Source organism: Lycorma delicatula, chromosome 7 (genome assembly GCF_047948215.1).
Source record: "Lycorma delicatula isolate Av1 chromosome 7, ASM4794821v1, whole genome shotgun sequence".
Lineage (NCBI taxonomy): Eukaryota > Metazoa > Arthropoda > Insecta > Hemiptera > Fulgoridae > Lycorma > Lycorma delicatula.
The window spans coordinates 139,142,152-139,162,302 of NC_134461.1; the positions used below are offsets into that span (position 1 = coordinate 139,142,152).

Genomic DNA, 20,151 nt, shown 5'->3' on the forward strand with positions numbered 1-20,151 from the left:
CCTTGGAGAAGAGAAGAATGATGTGGTTTCATTATGATGGCTGTCCTGCATATTAATCAGTTATCACCAGAGTAATTTTGGAATGCGAATACAACGATCATTGGATTGGTCGAGCTGGTCCAGTTCATCCCCCCCCCCCCACGACATTACTCCAATACTCTTTTTTATGGGGTTACCTTAGAGAAAAGGTTAACCTAGAAGTACCAATTACCACTGAAAACATGAAGGAGCATATAACAAACATCTGCAGAGATATCAAGAGAGAAACTCTATTAAATGTTCATGGATCGTTCTTAAAACATATCAAAAAAATCCGTAGAAGACCACTAAGAACATTTGCTGCTGTAATTTATGTAGAGTAAGTTTTTGTAATTATTTTAAATAAAGAGCATTAAAAAAAATTTAACGTATCAGTAATTCATTAAACCAGTAAACCAAATATTTTCATAGAACTGACCAAAGTGTGCAACATATGTAGACTATGTACCATACTACTTGATTAAAAAATTCATTAAAACAAAAATGGATTTTATTTAAGTTAATCCTTTAATTGATTGTTTTTTATTTAAAATGTAACATCAGCTGGATGTAACTAGTCAGCTGGGTCAGACCTAATGAAACTAAAAACACCAATTATAGGCCTACAGCATTTTTGAAGATGAATAACTAAAAAACTATCAATTTAGAAAAAAAAGTCTGAAATGAAATTTTATTTTTTTTACAAAGAATTCAATTCTGCAATAAAACTATAGGTCCCTATTTAAAAAAAATGAAGTTGACCTTGGAATAACCTTATCAAGGACAACATAAGTTGTGAATGTACTTCCCTTTTAAATGGAAAAACTTTAATAGGAAACATTTTTTCTTAAAGTGTGTCATTTTGAGATAAAGATGTCTCAATTTAAATGGACCACCTGTACATATAAATCAAAAGGTTACAAAAATAATTATCACTAAAAAAAAAAAAAACTATCACGAGACCCTTAACTGAAGGAATGAAAACTGATTAAAGCAACAAAACAATACTGTGAAAAGAATTACTTCAAATACTTATTCATATATGAGACTATCAAAATGTATCACCAAAGGTATAACAGAATTTTAAATGAAGACTTTATATTGTCAGTTTTTAGAAAAATGCAATAAAGTAATCAGAAATCTTAAAAAAAGAATAATAAGAATTTACTATAGATACAGATTAATTCAGCAAAGAATTTTGAAGAAATATAAAGACAAATTTACCTACATCTGCATACTTTTATACACCATTTAATTATATTGCATAATTTTTCAAACATGAAACAAATTTTCTTACAATTTTCTAACCAGCACACATAATTTTTTTCATTTTTAAGACATCAATACTGCACAATAGCAGTTGTTCAATGACAAGTAATCTAAAAAATATGAAAATCACATTTTCATCTTCACTGAACTTTGAACAAAAACTCAAGTTTTCTATCGAATACGTCATCACTCCATGATGGAGTGATAGCATCTTTGTCTTTCAAATGACAGATTGTGAGTTTGAATTATAATTAAACTTTGTATTTTTCATGAGCTCCAAAATTCATCTCTAATCAACATATACAATTGTAATTGGGAATGAGCCAGTTGTTACTAAAAAAAACAAACAAAAAATTTTTTATTGAAGCCATATTTAATTAACTAGTTCCTAAGATAACAAACTTGTTAGATAATACTAGTACAGTTTCATTTGTCTCAGTGGTTGTTTATTTTATCTTTTGTTCTGTAATTAACATTATTTTTAACAATAAATATTCTTAGTGGAAACAGTACAATTTATTGTTTCCAAGAGAATGGCATACATTAATTTTGTAGTTTGTATAGTAAATTTAAACTATAAATTTATAGTTTCATACATTAAACTATAAATTTAATGTATGACATATGAAGCACATGTGCTACCTTATGTCTTGAGATACAAGAGCTACATTCAAAGTTACTTTATGTGTACTGATATCATCAGTGGGGTGAACATAAGAAATGATATTATCTACAGAGCTAAATTATTTCCTGTATATAAATCAGACTGACACTTACATTAAAAAAAAGTGATGCAAAAACTAATGTACCCCTTTCCGTAGGATATAGTACAAATATACACTGCCTTCAGTCTAATGAGTAATAAAAAACATCTCTTGTGTAAGAAGAAATATGCGATTGATTAAGTTATCATTTTGTAGTTGCCAAAATGAATAAATAATTATCTTATATGTACTACAATATATATAATACGAGTTTCGTTCAATAATTTGACAAACATTTTTAGTGAAGGAAACTGGAGAAAACTTTCACAAACATTTCAACTTTTGAAACAAGCTTACAGAGATGATGCTCTGGGTCGTACGCAATGTTACAAATGGTTTTCATGACTTAAAAGTGGTCAGTAAATTGAAGATTACTCTCGACCACGAAGGCCTTTGACTTCAACTGATAACACCCACATTCAGAAAATCAATAATCTGGTGCCTGCAAATCGCTGATCGACTGCCAGAAAACTTGCAGAAGAGGTTAGCATCTCAATTAGCTCATGCCATGACATTCTGACCGATAAATTGAACATGCATAGAGTTGCAGCAAAGTTTGTTCCTCGTTTGATAACTGAACAACAGAAAGAACATGAAGTGGACATTTGTCAGCAACTTCTTGAACAATCCAATCACAATGAAACATTCATGCAAAGGATCATAACGGAAGAAGAAAGCTGGGTTTACAGCTACGACATCTAGACAAAAGTTTAATTATCACAATGGATTGGCAAAGGATCTCCATGCTCCAAGAAAGCAGTCAGTCTTGATCCAATGTCAAAGTGATGCTCTCTATTTTTTTTCAATTTTAGTGGAATTGTGCATTTTGAATTCTTGCCTCAAGGTGAAACAGTGAACCATGCGTACTATCAAGGCATTTTCCAATGGTTACGTGAAAAAATCTGCAAAAAGAGACCAGAGTTGTGGCGAGACAACTCATGGTTCCTTCACCATGACAATGCACTTGCACACTCAATTTTATCAATTCATCAGTTTTATGCCAAAAATCCTTCAGCCTTCCCATTCGCCAGACCTGGCTCCATGTGCTTTTTTCTTATTTCTGAAATTAAAATCAGAGATGAAAGAACACCGTTTTGAGACTATTGATGATATTAAAGCAAATTCACCACAGACCCTAAAGGTCATTTCAAATGAAGCTATCCAGGACTGTTTCGCGGTGTTTCTACCACTGGAAAAATGTGTATTTTTAAGGGGACAAGGACCAATAGTCTGTAAGAATAATAAAAATTAAAAAAAATAAAATTAGGTTATTTTCTGAACAGACCTTTTATTATAATAGGTATGTAATGTATGATGGTTTCTCCTGCATGCAGGTTTAAATTCTGTAACATTGAGTAATAGGTAGAAAATTTTTACTTTTACAGTTAGGTAATAATAAGCTGATTACCATAAAATTTTTATTCAGTTTTTCTAACAGTAGTGAGAATAATGATGTTCAGGTTCTCAAAACAAGAATAATTTTATATACTCCAATGTTGGTAGAAAAATAATAAAGATTAAAAACTAAGAATATTAATAAAAACTAAAGAGAGGCCATCCAGGAGATTCTATTGATCCAAAATTCTCCACTATTGACCTGTTGATATTTACATAAGCTGAATGTAAAATTTGAAAATAATTTTCTACAAATCCAAAAGTGACCTGAATTGTCTCAAGCTGTCAACTGAAATCTCAGTTGATTTTATATGACATGGCAAAATTAAAAATTTTATTGGAATTTAAATTGTAATCCAGTGGTTAAACATTGTCAAAAATGTTTAGGAGTAAACAACACTTTAATCACTTTCTCTGATTGTTATTATTAATTAAACAAATTAAAAAAAATATTTTTTTAATTTTTCTTATTAGTAATAAACAATTAGTCCTCACACTGTATTACTATTCAGCATATCAAATGTAAGCAAAATTTACTAAAAAAAACGAGCAAAACAATAAAACACCACTACTATTGGCTAATATATTTCAATCTACCTTTAAAATATGTCTAAGAAAAAAACAACAGAAAATATATATATTAAAGAAAAATTACAATTTTTTTCCGAGACTAAGCTGAGCCTCAGACTGTCTCCAACACTAACCATCTGACAAAATGTTAAATGACAAAATAATAATAATAATAAAGAAAAATACCTAAATCCTATAATCACAATGTTTTGCTTACTTGCATAATGATAATATTTTTAGCAACATGATTTAATTTCCAGTGACCCAATTCATGACCTAATACAGCTAAAACTTCCTCATTATCACATCCTTTTTTCTCTTCTTCTGGTTTATTTTCTTCATTATCATCATCCTTCTTATTATCTTTATTACTTGGTATGTAATCTTTTAACAGAGTATCAAATAACACAATCCTCTTGTTTTTGAAGAACCCATAGAAATAAGCATTGCTATGAACTGATCTTTTTGAACCTGAAAATCATTAAATATGATATTGTTTTTAACCACACAATATACTAACAATAATTGAACTTATTTATGATTCACAAAAATATTTGGCATATCTGACTTTCAAGAACAATTTTAAAATTTCCATAAAAAAATAATTGTAAATATTTTATGTTATGTATCACAATTGAACATAACACCACTCAGGGATTTGACATGAATAATCATTCTGAAAAGAAGAGTATGAGAATCAAATGGATTTTTTTCTTATTAGTTCATCACTGTCATGCAGGTCAATGATCTTGAATAATTCAAGAACATCCAGTCTCAGTAACTTCTCTGTTATATCAACTATATAATTTATAAATAAAAATAGTGACCTCTTTAAGATTCATCAACAGATAGACAAGATTTATAGCGTACAAATCTTTTTTGTACAAATGGTATACAAAAATGTAATATTTCTTACAGCATCTGTAATGGAGAATTAACTGAGTATTCGCTGTCATTACAGGATGATCTACATCATGTATGTATAAATTCATCAGACAAAATTAGCTTCACACGTAAAATGAAATAAAGGATAAATGCAAATAAAAGTGTCTCGTACCGTAACCTATAAATTATCATTATAGTGGGTAAAAAAAAAATTATAAAAGGGTCTATTTATTCTTAACCATCTCCCAGTTGTGACACATGAAATTGCATAGCACCCTATGCCAGCCTCCTGGTCAAAGCATATGAAGTCTCACGTCAGCTAAACAGGCCTACTGCTGCTACCTAGTATTATTTTTATGAACTAAACCTCCTTTATAATACTATTCACAGTACTGCTGTTTTTAATTTTTAACACAGAAAAATGTTTTTAACCATCTGATTTGGTCGGGAACAACTGTGTTTTTTTTGTAACTTTGTTGTTGATTTACATTGTATGTAAAAATGGCTTCTATGAGTGCAGATTGTATTTCTGACAGTGATATTGAAGATTTAGTGTTTTTAAATAATAGTGACTCTTCTGTTAGTTTTAGTATTGTTTATGATGACAGTGATTCTACCAATAATGAAAAAAATTTAGATGATGGGGCTGGAGGTGATAATAGATTACATCCAGCTATTGACTGGGTAAATCCAAATAATTTTACAGAATCTAATTTATTTGTGCATGACTATAGCTCTAATCATGATCTAACTTCTAATGAAGTTAGTAGATTTTTTAATGTTTTTTATTGCTTTTAGGTGGTGATGAATTTTTCAATGATTGTCACAGAATCAAACAACTATGCTAATTGCAGAACGTAAACAAAGTCTTCCAGCTGTAATAAAATCCCCAAACCTATCCCACCAGCTTGAAAAATATGTTCAGAATTGTGTACTTTGTAGCTCTAAAAAGATAAAAAGTTAGTCAGGAAGAGGAATTAGGCCTTCATTCAAGTGTAAACAGTGTAGTTTTCCATTACGTAGGGTTGGATGTTTCTGTGAGAATCATGAAGAGAGAGATGTTGAAGTGTCCCAATACAAAATAGATGAATTTTTTTTTAGATTTAGTTTTTTATATAAATGGTAGGTTTTTAAAGTATAAACCAAGTTTTATTGCTGTAGTGATAAATACAATAAACATTATATGAGTAAAGATCAACCTAAAATCAACGTTTCTTTAAATTAATAAGGTAAGTTGCCATCATAGATAGTTGAAATAATAACCGGGAAAGAGTTAGCAAAGCATGTAACATATTTTAATACATATTTTTATGTAACATTTCTTAAACAAAGCTGTACTATCATTTTAAGACCAATATAGTAAGAAAGTAGATGATAATCACTATTATAAAATTAGTACATAGGTCTCAAGATCAACTGGTATCAGATTTGATTCCCAGCAAAGTTTTTAAGATTATCATTTCACCAGTCTCATTGGTATATGTAAATAACATATTTCAGGTTGAAATTTTAAATAAAATCAAAGTTTTTGCGTGGATTATAACAAGTAACAAACTGTAAAACACAACAGGAAATGAATATATAAGAGTGATGAAGAACTGAAGGAAACAATCATGTTTGTGAAGCTTTGGTGACAAAGAGAAAGACAAGGTTATTAAAAAAAAACCTGCTACATGTTATAATATGTGCCTAAATATTCAGAGAGCCCATGTGGGGAAAATGACCTTTAGTATGAAGAAAGATAACCCTACTTTGTTAAGGAAATTTTATTAGTTTTTTAAAAAGAAAGGATTTAAAACTAGCATAATGACTACTACTTTCTAAAAATCTTCTTTTGTGACAAATTCCGTACAACTCTTGATTTAGGTAACCCTTCCATTGTACCTTAGATTTTATTAACAAATAAAAGGATTTGGGAACTTCAAAACACAACTTCTAAAAAGAATATTGCTTTACGTAGAATACAATGGTATTCAAACTAAATTACAACAATCCCATTGAGCCATTTTCTTTAAATAACACATTTTTTTTATTTTAAAAGTATTTATTTAACATGAATTTCTTATAATCTACTCATTTCATGTATAAATAAAAGTTTTAAAATACATGCGTAGAAATAAAATGACATAAAAAGTTATAAAAATAAAATTTCAAGTTTAAAAAATTAAAAGCTGAAGAGAATTGATAGCAAATTACATGAAAGAAAATTATTAAGTTAAAATTATCTTGATTATCAATTAAAATATCTAGTAAAATTTTCCATAAAATTTCTAAATTTCAAGACGTGCATTTTTTTATCATATACAATTTTAAAGAATACTACTGATGCATAAATTATTAAAATGATTGATTACTATCAGAATTAGCACATTTTTTTGTTAATGTGTATCTTATTATTGTTTAATGTGTAAACTTATTTAATAAATAGCACAACATACAAACCTTCAACAACATATAATTTATATAATGGAAAATGAATACTAGCAGCAAGTTGTTCAATTCTTGTTTTAAGTTCACCATCAGGTAATGCAGTATATTTATCAAATAATGGAGCAATATAATCTGGATAAATTGTAAGAAGGAAAAATGTAGAGGCAACAGCAAACAACCATAAAAATATGAAGAAATAATCACCACCGACTTTCACAATGTACACAATTGCACATATCAATGGCAACATAATCAAATGTGATACTATGTAACTTTTTATTTTATCTTTTATATAAAATGGTACAGTCTGAAAAAAAATAAAAAATACTGTAAAAAATGGATATAAAATAATAAATCTCATATTAATGCTGGAAACAATAAAAAAATTACAAAAAAATTAATTATTCACTGAAACAAAGGTAATGCAACACAAGGAAGCATCATAGTTAATCTAGCAGAAGTCAAAATTTTACCTTTTCCTTTTTATACCATTAGGACAAATTAATTAAAAAATTATCCGCAAAAATTTACACTTAAAACATTTAAAATTAGATGTTACCTCATGTTAAATAAATAAATTTCAATTTGTTTGACTTGTTTAACACATAAATCAGAATGTTTATCTGTAAATTTGTTTGCACAGATGTTCACTTAAAACTCAAGAACTGATCTTAACAAATCAAATGTTTTCACTGAAATTTGAGAATAGTTATAAGCATAAAAAACTCTTCTAGATAACTTTATCTTTTTAGGCAGTAAACAGACAGCATAATTTTTACATGCTGATGCATCATTTTCAGGTGCTGATTATACCATATTGTGATTTGGGGCTGCTGATTAGTGAATTTTATATAACAAAGGTTGAGTTTTGCTTGTGTATTTCATCTATCATCAAAATTGAATAAATTCCAGAGATACTAATTATTTAATGCTATATTTTTATTATATACACAACTAGGTCAAAATGACTTTTGTTTCAATAGAATTTTTAATTTCAATTGGTGCTATTTTCTCAATCTTGTCTTACTAGTATGAGATTAATCATGAGCAAATAATCTGTTTTAAGAAACTTGAAGTACATTTTACAGCGCATGTATTACAGTGCTGTTTATTACATTAAACATAAACAATAACTAATAATCTGATATGAAATGCTGTAACTGTTATTTATTTATACAATAAATAATACTGATAAAATTGGCATCATTTCACTTATGCAATAATGGGCTGTAATATTAATTTCTTGGAATTGTTAAGAAAAAGATTAAAAACACTAAAAACATTAATCAGAGAGAGAAAGTATATAAAAAACACAGAGGGGATGTGGCTGGGGAGGGGTGAGAGAGTTAGAGGGGGGAAGATGAAGTTACGTTTGTATTATATTATGGTACAGTTTACATTAAAAGTGCAAATAAATGACAAGCAAACACAATAGAAACGGTATATTTAATTTTTTTAAACATAACTTCAGTCATCCAAAGAAAAACAACAATTTTATCTATCACATTAACATTAACAAATTATACAGTATATTTTTTTGTTCAACACCTCTAAATGATATTTTACTGATCACTAACTTATCTTCTGTATGGTCACAAGTACACATTTTAGTAGTTAATACATAAATTTCAAAGATTACTCATGACCATTTAGATTAAACCTTTTACCAAAATTTTCCATTTATTTATTAAAACAAAATAATAAATTCATAAATAGATTCCACATTCTTTCTAGAAGCTTTGTCCCAGGCTCAATTACAAAAATGTCATTGCCCTGATGATAGAACTGAGATGCCTTAATTTAGTCAAATGTATTACACATTAAATAAACAAAAATATACCTGTTTATTGAATCCATGTTTTTCTTCCAATACAAATGTATCATATATGCTGAATGGTAGTGTGATAAGTATGTTAAAAGTATTCATAATAAGCATAAATGCTGCACTCTGTAATATTTCACCATTTTCCAAGTGCAGCAGTGTTACAAGTGATCCGCCCATATTCCAAAAATAAACTAATCCATCCAACGTTAAATACAACTGTAACCAAATAAGTAGTAATTAAGGAAATGCAAGTAATTGCACAGTAAATTGAAAAATCTGAAAAAAAATTTTGTATCACTTTATAGATATGATCAATCTTGTGAATTTTGTAGAAACTGGTGATGAAATCAAATCGTGAGATTTGTTGATTTGACATGGAAGAGCTCTTACATAACAAACATCAACTCTCGGCTGTTCAGTTGAATGTGAGTCATCATTTAGCACTGTTGTGTTTTCTGTTGTATGTTGGAATAATGACAAGGTTAAAAGCTGATTAGAAGGTAAATTTGAAATTTTTAGTAAAATTGAGCAAAATACAAACAGAATTTTTCAAATATTTTTTGAGGCTTACAGTGAAGGCTTATGCATGTATGTTCGGGTGGCATAAAAACTTCAATAAAGGATGTCAGAATGTGGAAGACATTGAATGCTTTGAATGATTTTCATCCCCAAAACTGAAGAAAATTAACCAGATTCAAGACTGCCAACTCAGTATTCAAATAATAGCTGAGCAATGAACAATGATAAAGACATTGCTTGGAAAAGTTTGCATGATGATCTTAACATGAAAAAACTCTGTGCCAAAATGATCCGTAGAGTTCTCACATCAGAGAAAAACGAGCTCTGCAAGGAAATATCCAGTTTTATGCTGCAGCAACATGATGTTGTGCCCCAATCTTCTACAAAAACATCATCACATGTGACAAAATTCTGATCATACTGAAAGATCTTTCAGTATGATCAGAAGATGACCTAACATCTGAAAACAGTTTTCATCAGGAATGAAAACAGTTCATGACTAATTTTGGAAGGATGGGTTTCAGAATGCTTATCAATAAATCTGCATTATTATAAGAAAGTTTTGATAGAGCTGAGAAAAAATTAAGAAGATAATGACCAGAACTGTGGTAAAATGATTTTATTCCTCATTAGGACAATGCACCTGCTCATACAGCACTTTCTGTAAATAAGCTTTTGACCAACAAAAACATTACTACACTGGACATCATCCATGTTCACCAGATTAGTGGCCATGCAACATTTTTTTCTTTTTCCTAAAGCAAAATTTGTGCTTAAAGAAAGTATTTTCTGAGTTAGTTGATGCAATAAAGGAAAACAGCAGAATGTTAAAATAACTGATAAAAACTGTTCCATGCCTTTGACCAGCAGAAAATAAGATTGCTTTGGTATAAGTGTTGGTGGGGAATTTAAAAATGAAAAGCAATAGAATTGTAATATATATAAATAACTTATATTTACTATATCAGTCATTATTTAGTAGGCATGTCTTGCAGAGAAGCAAAAAAAGGAAAAAACATAAAAACAAACTGCATTTTCTCTGTTGTACAACAGAAAGATAAAAAATATTTTGAAGAATCACAACTTTTACAGTGATTACATATAGGAAATTGGCCTTCTGTCTTTGGAAATGTGAAAGAGCAGGAAGTTTTTTTAAAGATAACCACTCTAATTTGGAATAAGTAGAGCGCCTAGAAAAAAGATAAAACAAAATAAAGGAGCAACTGGTACACATTATGCATATAAATTCCAGAGATCCCAACATTACCAAAAAAGTGGTTATAAAAATAGTTTGTCCTTTTAAAATGTTTAATTTATTAAAAAAAAAGAAACATTTTCAATTGTAAGAACAAACAGTTATCTCATCTCTATTACTTCAATTTTGCTTATCTGTTGAATGGGACATCTGCTTACAGCAATAGATTTCTAAATAGACTAACTAGGCTACAGCCTATGGTGGAAAATTTTTGAAGGCGGAAATGGGCTGCATAGTGGTGGCTCGGTGGCAGAGTGCCGACCAGTTGTTCAGCCTATAGGCAGACATTTGTAAATCCACCTCTACCTGTTTAATTGGTTTATAATTATACTATCAATCTTTGTTAAGATTAATATTTATTCTTTATTCTTATTTGGCAATAAATAAAGGCTCTACACAATGGACATGCATCAGTGTTGTAGGCCAGCCTGAATTACAGGTTTTGGTGATTTTAAATGTTTTTAAATTAAATTTACCTTGATTGGGACTGGCTATAAGAATAACAGCTAGCTGTTTACATTTCTTTTGTATTAAAAAAATTTGTTTTATTTCACAATAAACAACTAAAATTACTTTCTTGGCAAACCAATATACTGTATGCATGCACGCACATGTAGGTGTCAAATAATGTTGACCTTCAAATAATAAACATTAAATATTATAAACTACATCTGTTAAAAAACAAAATACTTACGTAATAGTTACAAGGCACTGACACAGAGCAAGCACAGAAGTATGGCAATATGCTAACACGTACAAAGGTCTTACAATGTGTACAGTTATAAATAACAATAATTAATTCTACTTAATAAATGTTAATTCCTGACATAACTTATAAATATACAACAAAAAATGCATCAGGAACTATTAAAAAACATACCACATAAAAACAATATTTCTTACCGTTGTTGTAACGATACTATAAAACTCTTTAATAATAGAAAACGTATTTCGATCGAGACCATAAATTCTAGCTTTCTCATATGTTTCTTTTTTAATTATACCTCTTAATTCATCTGGTACTTCAACTGATTTTTTATACACTGCTTGCTAAAAAGATATAAAACAAAAATTAAACAACATAATCAACATTTTATATTTTAACAAAATATAAAAAGGAGTGTGTTTTTTATATTATAATTATTCATCTCAATATTTATTTGTAAGAATAATCCTGTTACACTGATAATTATTTAACACACTAAATATATTACCATTCTTATTACAAAACATTTAATAAATTCTTTAACACCATAAATTACACACTTACATTTAATTCATTGCTACCAGTCCAAAACGTTTTTGAAAATTGCCTGACTGAATAATATACCTTAAGAAGGTAGGTAAAGTATTTAAGTCAATACAAATGAAATAGACCCTCATCAACTTCACCTTACAAATTACTCATTTAATTATCATAATCAATACTCATCGATTATGGTAATGTATTTAGTAACAGTTACTCATAGAAATTTATAACAAACTTTTTAACTTGTTACATTACTGCTAATAAATAATAATTATTATTGTTATTTCTATTATTAAATTTATTTTGAAGTTCAATAAAGTATATATTTTCACTACTTCAGACAAATAAAAGTATCTCAGGGTATTTTTATCACTAAAATTTTCAAAATAAAAATTTTATGTGGTTAAAGTATCACCTGAGAACACAATTGCAATGCATAACAAAATTATTCCTAATTCTAAATATTAAAATAAGGAATGGAGCAGCAAATGAGTACAGGATAGAGGTTGTACAACTTTTAAAACAGTACAAGGTTTTCATTATGACATTTTAATTTTTGATGATGTAACATCAGTTAAATATTAAATCTTGTCTAAAAAAATGACTAAGATATATTAAGTAAAATTTCAATGAAAAAATTTTATATAAAAAAAATAAATAAATATCTAGAGTATATATTTGATTTAATTTTAAAAATGTTTTAATGTGCTTTCACACATTTATGTTTGAAACAAAACTTAGGTTTTTAATGCAGACAGGATAAAAACATGTGAACTAAAATTAAATAATTGCTTTGTTTTTATGTATGATTGGTTGCAAAAATTTTAAATTGCCATTTTCTAACAATAAAAATAAACAATTTTATCAAAATTTATGTTTTCATATTACATCATAATATTTTTAGTAGTTCTGTGGCATCTTTGAGATTGGTGCTATTCATTCTCAACCTCGTATTAGCTGATGTTATTGATAGTGATTTTTTCTAATTAAAGTAATACTAACATTTGGGAAAAAACTAACACAGATCCTCTTTAGCAAGACAAAAACAATCAACTCAAAATTAACATCAATTGATGTAACCCAGTACACAGCAGATTAAGTTATGTACATAAACAAACTAGTAACTATTTGCAACATAGATACTTACCAAAAACAAACATCTCACAAAATAATTTACTGACAGACACATTGATACAATCTTGTTTTACAAAGATAACAAAAGGCTATGTGAACAAATACTAACACACATAAGAATAATATAAAAATTTTTCAAAACTTGCTTTATACTTTTAGTCATACTTTAATCAAATTATTATCATACATCGCATGGGTTTAATTACTAAGTTAAATTTGATTTCAAAAGAACATCATATATTGAAATTTCTAATATATTTATAAAATATCAAACAAATTTTCAATACAAAGTAAGGAAATAGTGAAGTTTTTATTTCATTTACTTAATTAACTTTCACAATTTTTGACAAATGTTTTTATGAGTTTATATAAAAGATTTCTCATTCGATTCATCTCTGATAATGCATCATTACTGGAAGGTTATTTCCTGTTAATTTGGAGTTGTCCAATTCTTCGATCCTAAGTCCATCAAAAGATCTAACTTGGCTAAGACTGACATACACCTGACCTTCAGAAAAAAGCATTGGATCCAGAAAAACTGTGTAATCTACAGTGCTGCCTTGCATTTTACGGACAGTTGGTGCTCATGATAAAATTAACTGCAACATTCGGCGTTCAACAATCAAATGGCTATCAAATTTGACCCCAAAAACCCCGCATAGCCATTTTGTAATTTTTTACACCCACACCCTTAATTTACCCCATATGGGGGATGTTTGCAAAAGTAATAGAATATTGTACTGTCACCCGACCTTAGTAACTGTGCAAAATTTCATCTATCAGCAATATCAAGAAGTATGTAAAATTAAGGATGTAAAATTTGAGGTCAAACATGAAAAAAAAGTTAAAGAAAAGCAAGTAAAACCCCACTATAAATTATACTTTACAACAATACACAAACACATAAACAAATTTCCAGATCCAAAAATAACCACAAAAACACATTTCAAAATAATATAAAAAACTAATAATAAAGGGCATTTTCATTTGCAACACCTCAAACTCTCCAGTTTCACATAAACTAACTGCTTTAAGAAGTACCACCTGCAGGTCACTCAATAAACTCATGTCAGTTGATAAAAAGAACTCAATATGATAAAATGCCTCGCACAAACAATAGCTGTAAGAGCACAATCACTGAATGACAATGCCATAAAATAAATAAAGAGAAATTTTTAAAAAAACCAAGACGAAACAAAAAATTATATCTAACACACATAAACAAAGACTCTGAGAAAGTAGCACAAAAATTTAAAAGATCTGGGTGCAATGCAGCCTTCACAAAAAAACCGAAACAAATTATTACACACAGAACATAATTACCAAATGAAGACCTGTTATTAAGTGAACTATTGAAAATGCATAGTTTTCTACATTCGTCAAACAATATGCAGCTTCAAAGATACAATGAACATTTGTCAGCTCTCTAAAGTCGCCAATCACCTCATACATACAAACACCAACATTAAAAACCTTGATATTTTATATATGCACAAAAAAACATCACAATTTAACATAATTGGACATTGTGGAAATATAACAATATTTGGGCAAAAAAAAAACATAATGATATAAATAATGAACAAAAACAATATAAATGCAAAATATTTATTGAGCGCATTCTAAATATGCGTCTTAAAATGAGAATGGCACGACCCACTGAAGATGATCATTACAACAGCAACTTAAGACCATGACACAAATTTTAAACACTCTTTATTTAATAAAAGCGGTTCAGTTACCAGTTTAAAAAAGTTGATAATTTTAATAATTAAAAAAACAGGATTCACATTAAAAGGAGGAATAAAAGCAATTTATGAAATCAAGGTTGACTTGACAGCCACTTTACTTTCAATTCACATTGATAATTTTGTTTATGCAATTCATTACACAACCAAAAAAAGTAGCATTTATCTTATAGCAAGTAGCAATAGCAGAATAAAAAATTTAAATATATTTTACAGAATAATTAAAAGCCTAATACATTTTCATAACTGAAGAAAAATATTTGAAATACTTGAACTTATTTTCATTTCTATTTCTTGAGTTTAAAAAATAAATTCTAAAAATTAAACATTTTTTAGAAATGCAGGGCACGAACTTTGAACTTGTAATATCAGTGATCTTAATCAAACCATGGGATGATAAATTATGTTTGTAGGTATATCTAGTTAAAACTGGGGACAAGTATGCTCTCAGGAAGTTATATTGAACAGAATCCTAATGACACTTGTACACCACTAACAACATTTTCATCAAATTACAATATGAGGGTAAATATTAAGTACACTTTGCACTTTGTAAAGATAACTATGAATTTATAATGCAAAAAAATGGATGTACAGATATAGATAATGCACATAATACATAATGCATATTTATATAAATTAGTATTATGTAAATATAGAAATGTGTACGCTTTTAATTTTTAAAATGATATAACGTTATCATTATCAGGAAAGTGTAATATAGAAAAACCATGTATGTTACAAAAATATATGTTGGATAGCTAAGAATGATATTCTTTTCTTATCTGATATCTTTACATACTGATTGAAATGGGATTAAGGATTGGAAAAATATTATTTATTTTCAAAGTGACCTGAAGACATTTAGAATGTTATATCATAATCAACATTTACATTGTGAAGAAATTAAAAGCAAAAACTGACCTAACATTTTATTAGTAAATGATTTCTTGTGAATAATACAAAAGAGGGTACAAGAGATTATAGACAACTATGGGCTCACCTCTGGTTTTGATGAAATTTCGGATATACCTTATGTAGGACCTAAGTGAAATTATTTGTCGGAAATGCTTTTTACATTGTTATGACCCTTAAAGTTATAAGCACAGTCAACAAAAGTTTTTAAATGTTGCACTGTACAAGCATAATATACATTATTTTTAGACTAAATAATTTGGTTTCAGTGAAATTTTTCAGTTAGATCCACTTAACACTAAACTAAATTAGGTTAGGATTAAAGTGTGGGTTTTGGCAAATGTGCAATGTACATTAAGTAAATAATGTAATAGATTTAAATATTTAAGTATAATAGTTTAAGTGAAATTTAATTGAGTTTAATAAGGTTGAGGTTGAGGTTAAGTAATGAATGATTCCATGTCTATGTAAAGGCATTTCCAATGAAGTTTTAATTTTAATGAATAACTTAGATCCTAAATATGGTATATTTCAATTTCAATTTCATCAAAATTAAGGTAAGTCCTTATTTACGTACAATTATCTAAAAGAGAAAAGATAACATAAATAAAAGATTATGACTTAGCTAATAACTTTTAGCGAAAAGATATCTCTTTTCAGTGAACGAAACTCATTCAAGATAATTTCACAAAAATTCACACCACCATCTAACATTCTTTCCAACATTGTTTACAATAATGAAATTACCAGTAAAGAAACACCATTCACAATTACTTATCAATGATTAATTGTCAATATCAACTCCAACAAAGCATCAGGATCTTTAGATTAACCTTATTTATACAAGTTAACTCTGCAATAAATGCACACATTTTATAGTCATGTCAAGCATGTATTAACATGTACATGGAAAGAACTTCATGAATTGCAGCTTCATGGAATAAATAGTAAATGTTTAAATTACTTTATGACATATAACAGATTACATCAGATAAATATTTGTGACATTCTGAATATTTCTGCAACATATAAATACCCAAAAAGCACTTCTATATTCATAAAAGAGTTGTCTCAAGATTTCAAGTTTGTAAAAATGTTAGCTAAAATTGAGGTAAAATGTTTTTGCATTTCAATGGAGTTTAAATTTTTTCCTTCACCAGTGAATCCACTATGTAGGTGTATGATTAAAAGATACACTTTTTATCAACCCTTTCTGTATATGTTTTGCTGAGATGTCACACATTTTTAAACATTGGACATTTACTAAAATAAATATCTGTGCTATTATTAGTTGCTATCTATTTAATGATTATTTTCTTCTACACACAATCCTCAAAATTAGATTTTTGAAGATAATTTTGAATAATGAAAATCAGACAGATCATCTTCAATGATATTCTTTTTTAAATCACTGGGTTTCCTTGATACACAGAATTTCACATAACAGTTATCACGAATCCTGAAGTAATAAATATTTAACAAGTCTTCATTGCTGATAACTTAATCTATCATCAACTCATACAATCAAGGTAGCCTACAGTAATCTTTTACAGCTAAAATAGCTAAATGGTTAATCAAGTATAATTAATTATCTTCCAAAAGAATATGTTAAAATTCAGTTGAATTTAGGTTTTATCTTTAAAAGAATAATTATTAAATTAAACAATTGAAAATCGCAACTGTCTGAAAACTCTTAATGAAAACATATGTATGAGTAATACTAATTTGGTGTAAAATCCAAGAAATTATACATTCTTCATAAATCTTAAAATGTAGTTATATATAACAAGATTGAACCTTCTCTAGAACAATGAAACTAACATTCTAACAAACAGTTACTAGCTTTTAATTATTTTAAAAGCGCATTACAAAAGAGTGGACATACATTAAAATTATTACACTGTACGCAATCAAAACGCTAACGAATTATTTAACTGCAACAAATAAAAACGTTAGCACTGACAAGTAAACAAATACGTAATGAAACAGGAAGGGCGACCGAAAAGATAACATTTTAGGAATGTAATTCAAAATTTCTACCTATGCGCCCAAAATATCTGCGACTTCCTACTGTTTTCCAACATCGAAAACGTTGTTGTTTGACAATGTTCAAGTTAAATAAAATGATACTAGAACTAAAGTAGAAAGACATAAACCAACCAAGAAACTCATCCCAACAGCTAGATTTTGGTAAAATTAGCAAACCATTTTTAAGGAAATGTATTCTAAATTATTAAATAAATAGTCACTAATAAATACCTGACGAAGAGATAGGTTAAATTCCCATAAGTACTCAACCCACATAAATAATAAGATACTGTAAAATATATAATCTTCGAACGTCATTTTATTTAATTACACAAGTAGTGAGAATCCCTGAGAAAAATACAGACAGTTTCTCGAAAACTGATATCGAGTAAAATATATATCAAACTCATGAATCAACCTCACGCACTACACAATTTCCGGCACCGTTCTCTGAACACTGTTACACGATACAAGTAGGCTATAAGCTATGCTGAAATTGAGAATCGTTGATTTGAACGATCTCCTTCCTACATTTATTTCTTTTCTCTCTGTAAGTTCCTTACACGACTTCTGGGGCCCTTTTCTCAATGAGCCAAGTCAGAGCTCAATCTCTTGAAGTTTTACCAGATATTATTAATTATCATTCTAACTTTAGAATTAATATAAAAATGCAAAACGATTGAATGAGTTGATGTAACAGTTTATAAATTGATTGTCATCTTATAATTGAAAAGTAAAATGAATGTAACATGCTCAATAAATGTAATTTAAGAAGTCATATCTCAATAAATACACTTGTGATGTTGAGCATTTTAACAGTCATTCTACATAGGGTGTATTACGAAGTTATCTTGGGAAATTCATAGCCTATTCTACTCGTGAAAATAATGGAAAAATGTAATCTAAACGTATGTCCTAAAATACTTCTTTTTGCGAATTACGGCTAGTGAAAGATTTTGCTCGGATTTCAGCTACCCCGTGAAATAAGATCGTACTGAACTCTTTATGAACTTAATTAAAGGGCTAAGTTATTGATTACATGTTGGTTTTTACCTGAAAAATTGAATAAAATAGGTCCCAGAACCGTATCTGCAGTACTTTTGAGAAATCTGGGTTGAAAACCGCATAAATAAGGAAAATCTTTTTTTTTAAGTTTCATGTACAATAACTTTATTAAATGAGTAATAAACCCATAAAACTTTTAATCCTCAGAATAGCAAGCTTTTTTGTTACAATGGTAATGAAGGGGGGTTTCTAGGGGCTCTAGAAACCTCACTGCTGTGGGCTACAGCAGTCAGGTTTTATTGGTACCAATAAAATATAAACTACCCTTGTTAAGACACTAATATATTAAAATTAGTACAGTTTTATCTACATTTTACTATGTAATGTCTTTTTAGGACTTATACAGTTACAATTTTAGTTTACCTAAAAACAGGTTTTTACTTTATGAATTTGCTTTTAAAGAGAATGTTTTCTAAAGTGAAACACATTCATTGAGGTCATTTGAAAGGTACAAAGAATTTCAACCATTCAACAGCAGTGTAGTATCTGTCTTAGATATGTTATGAGTCTTTTAATGGTGTTACCAATCATTTGACAACAACTGCACTAGAATTAAATCTAGGTGGTGTATTTACATGTTTACCAGCATATGGTTCCATATTTAGAAATCATCTGTAATTAGAATCAGATATCATTGTAATTAACATCCCCCATAGTTCCCTGGTTTTTTTCTTCATATAAACCTTGAAAGGGCAACAACCTCTAAAAAGGCTCAATATTTCATTTGAAGTTAAATTTATTCCTGGTGTAAAAAGTCATGAAATTGTTGTTTATTTTTCAAAAAATTTCATGAAAGGTGGTAAACTTACCACTTATTTTTCATTCATTGCGAGTGTTTTTATTATCAAATCCTATAATTTTTAACTCTTGAAATCTTGTTGGACTCATTGTACTATAGTAGGCACAACAACCAATCAAAGGAGACCACAAGTCAACAGTATTTACTGCCCTAAGTAAGTACTGTCAACAGTGTTTACTTAGGGCAGTAAGAACTGTTGACTTGTTTGCACCTATAGTAACAAGCAACCCTATAACGCACAGACTTTAGTTTCATTTGTATATTACATCTTACTGCCTCTTCA

The 20,151-nt window shown here is 28.6% G+C and overlaps 1 protein-coding gene across 3 annotated transcripts in view; it reads right to left on the bottom strand.

Annotated features, from left to right (window-relative positions):
* LOC142328461 (CAAX prenyl protease 1 homolog) overlaps positions 1–18,479 on the bottom strand; it is a 47,115-nt gene extending 28,636 nt beyond the window's left edge. For all 3 annotated transcript variants that reach the window (XM_075372258.1, XM_075372260.1, XM_075372259.1), the window contains exons 1-5: positions 18,236–18,479; positions 11,834–11,980; positions 9,172–9,372; positions 7,344–7,638; positions 4,234–4,487 (exon numbers count right to left, since the gene is read on the bottom strand). In XM_075372258.1, the coding sequence (XP_075228373.1) occupies positions 4,234–4,487; positions 7,344–7,638; positions 9,172–9,372; positions 11,834–11,980; positions 18,236–18,322 (984 nt within the window). In that variant the 5' untranslated portion in view covers positions 18,323–18,479. The remainder of the gene's footprint in view (positions 1–4,233; positions 4,488–7,343; positions 7,639–9,171; positions 9,373–11,833; positions 11,981–18,235) is intronic.
* Positions 18,480–20,151: the final 1,672 nt, after the last annotated feature.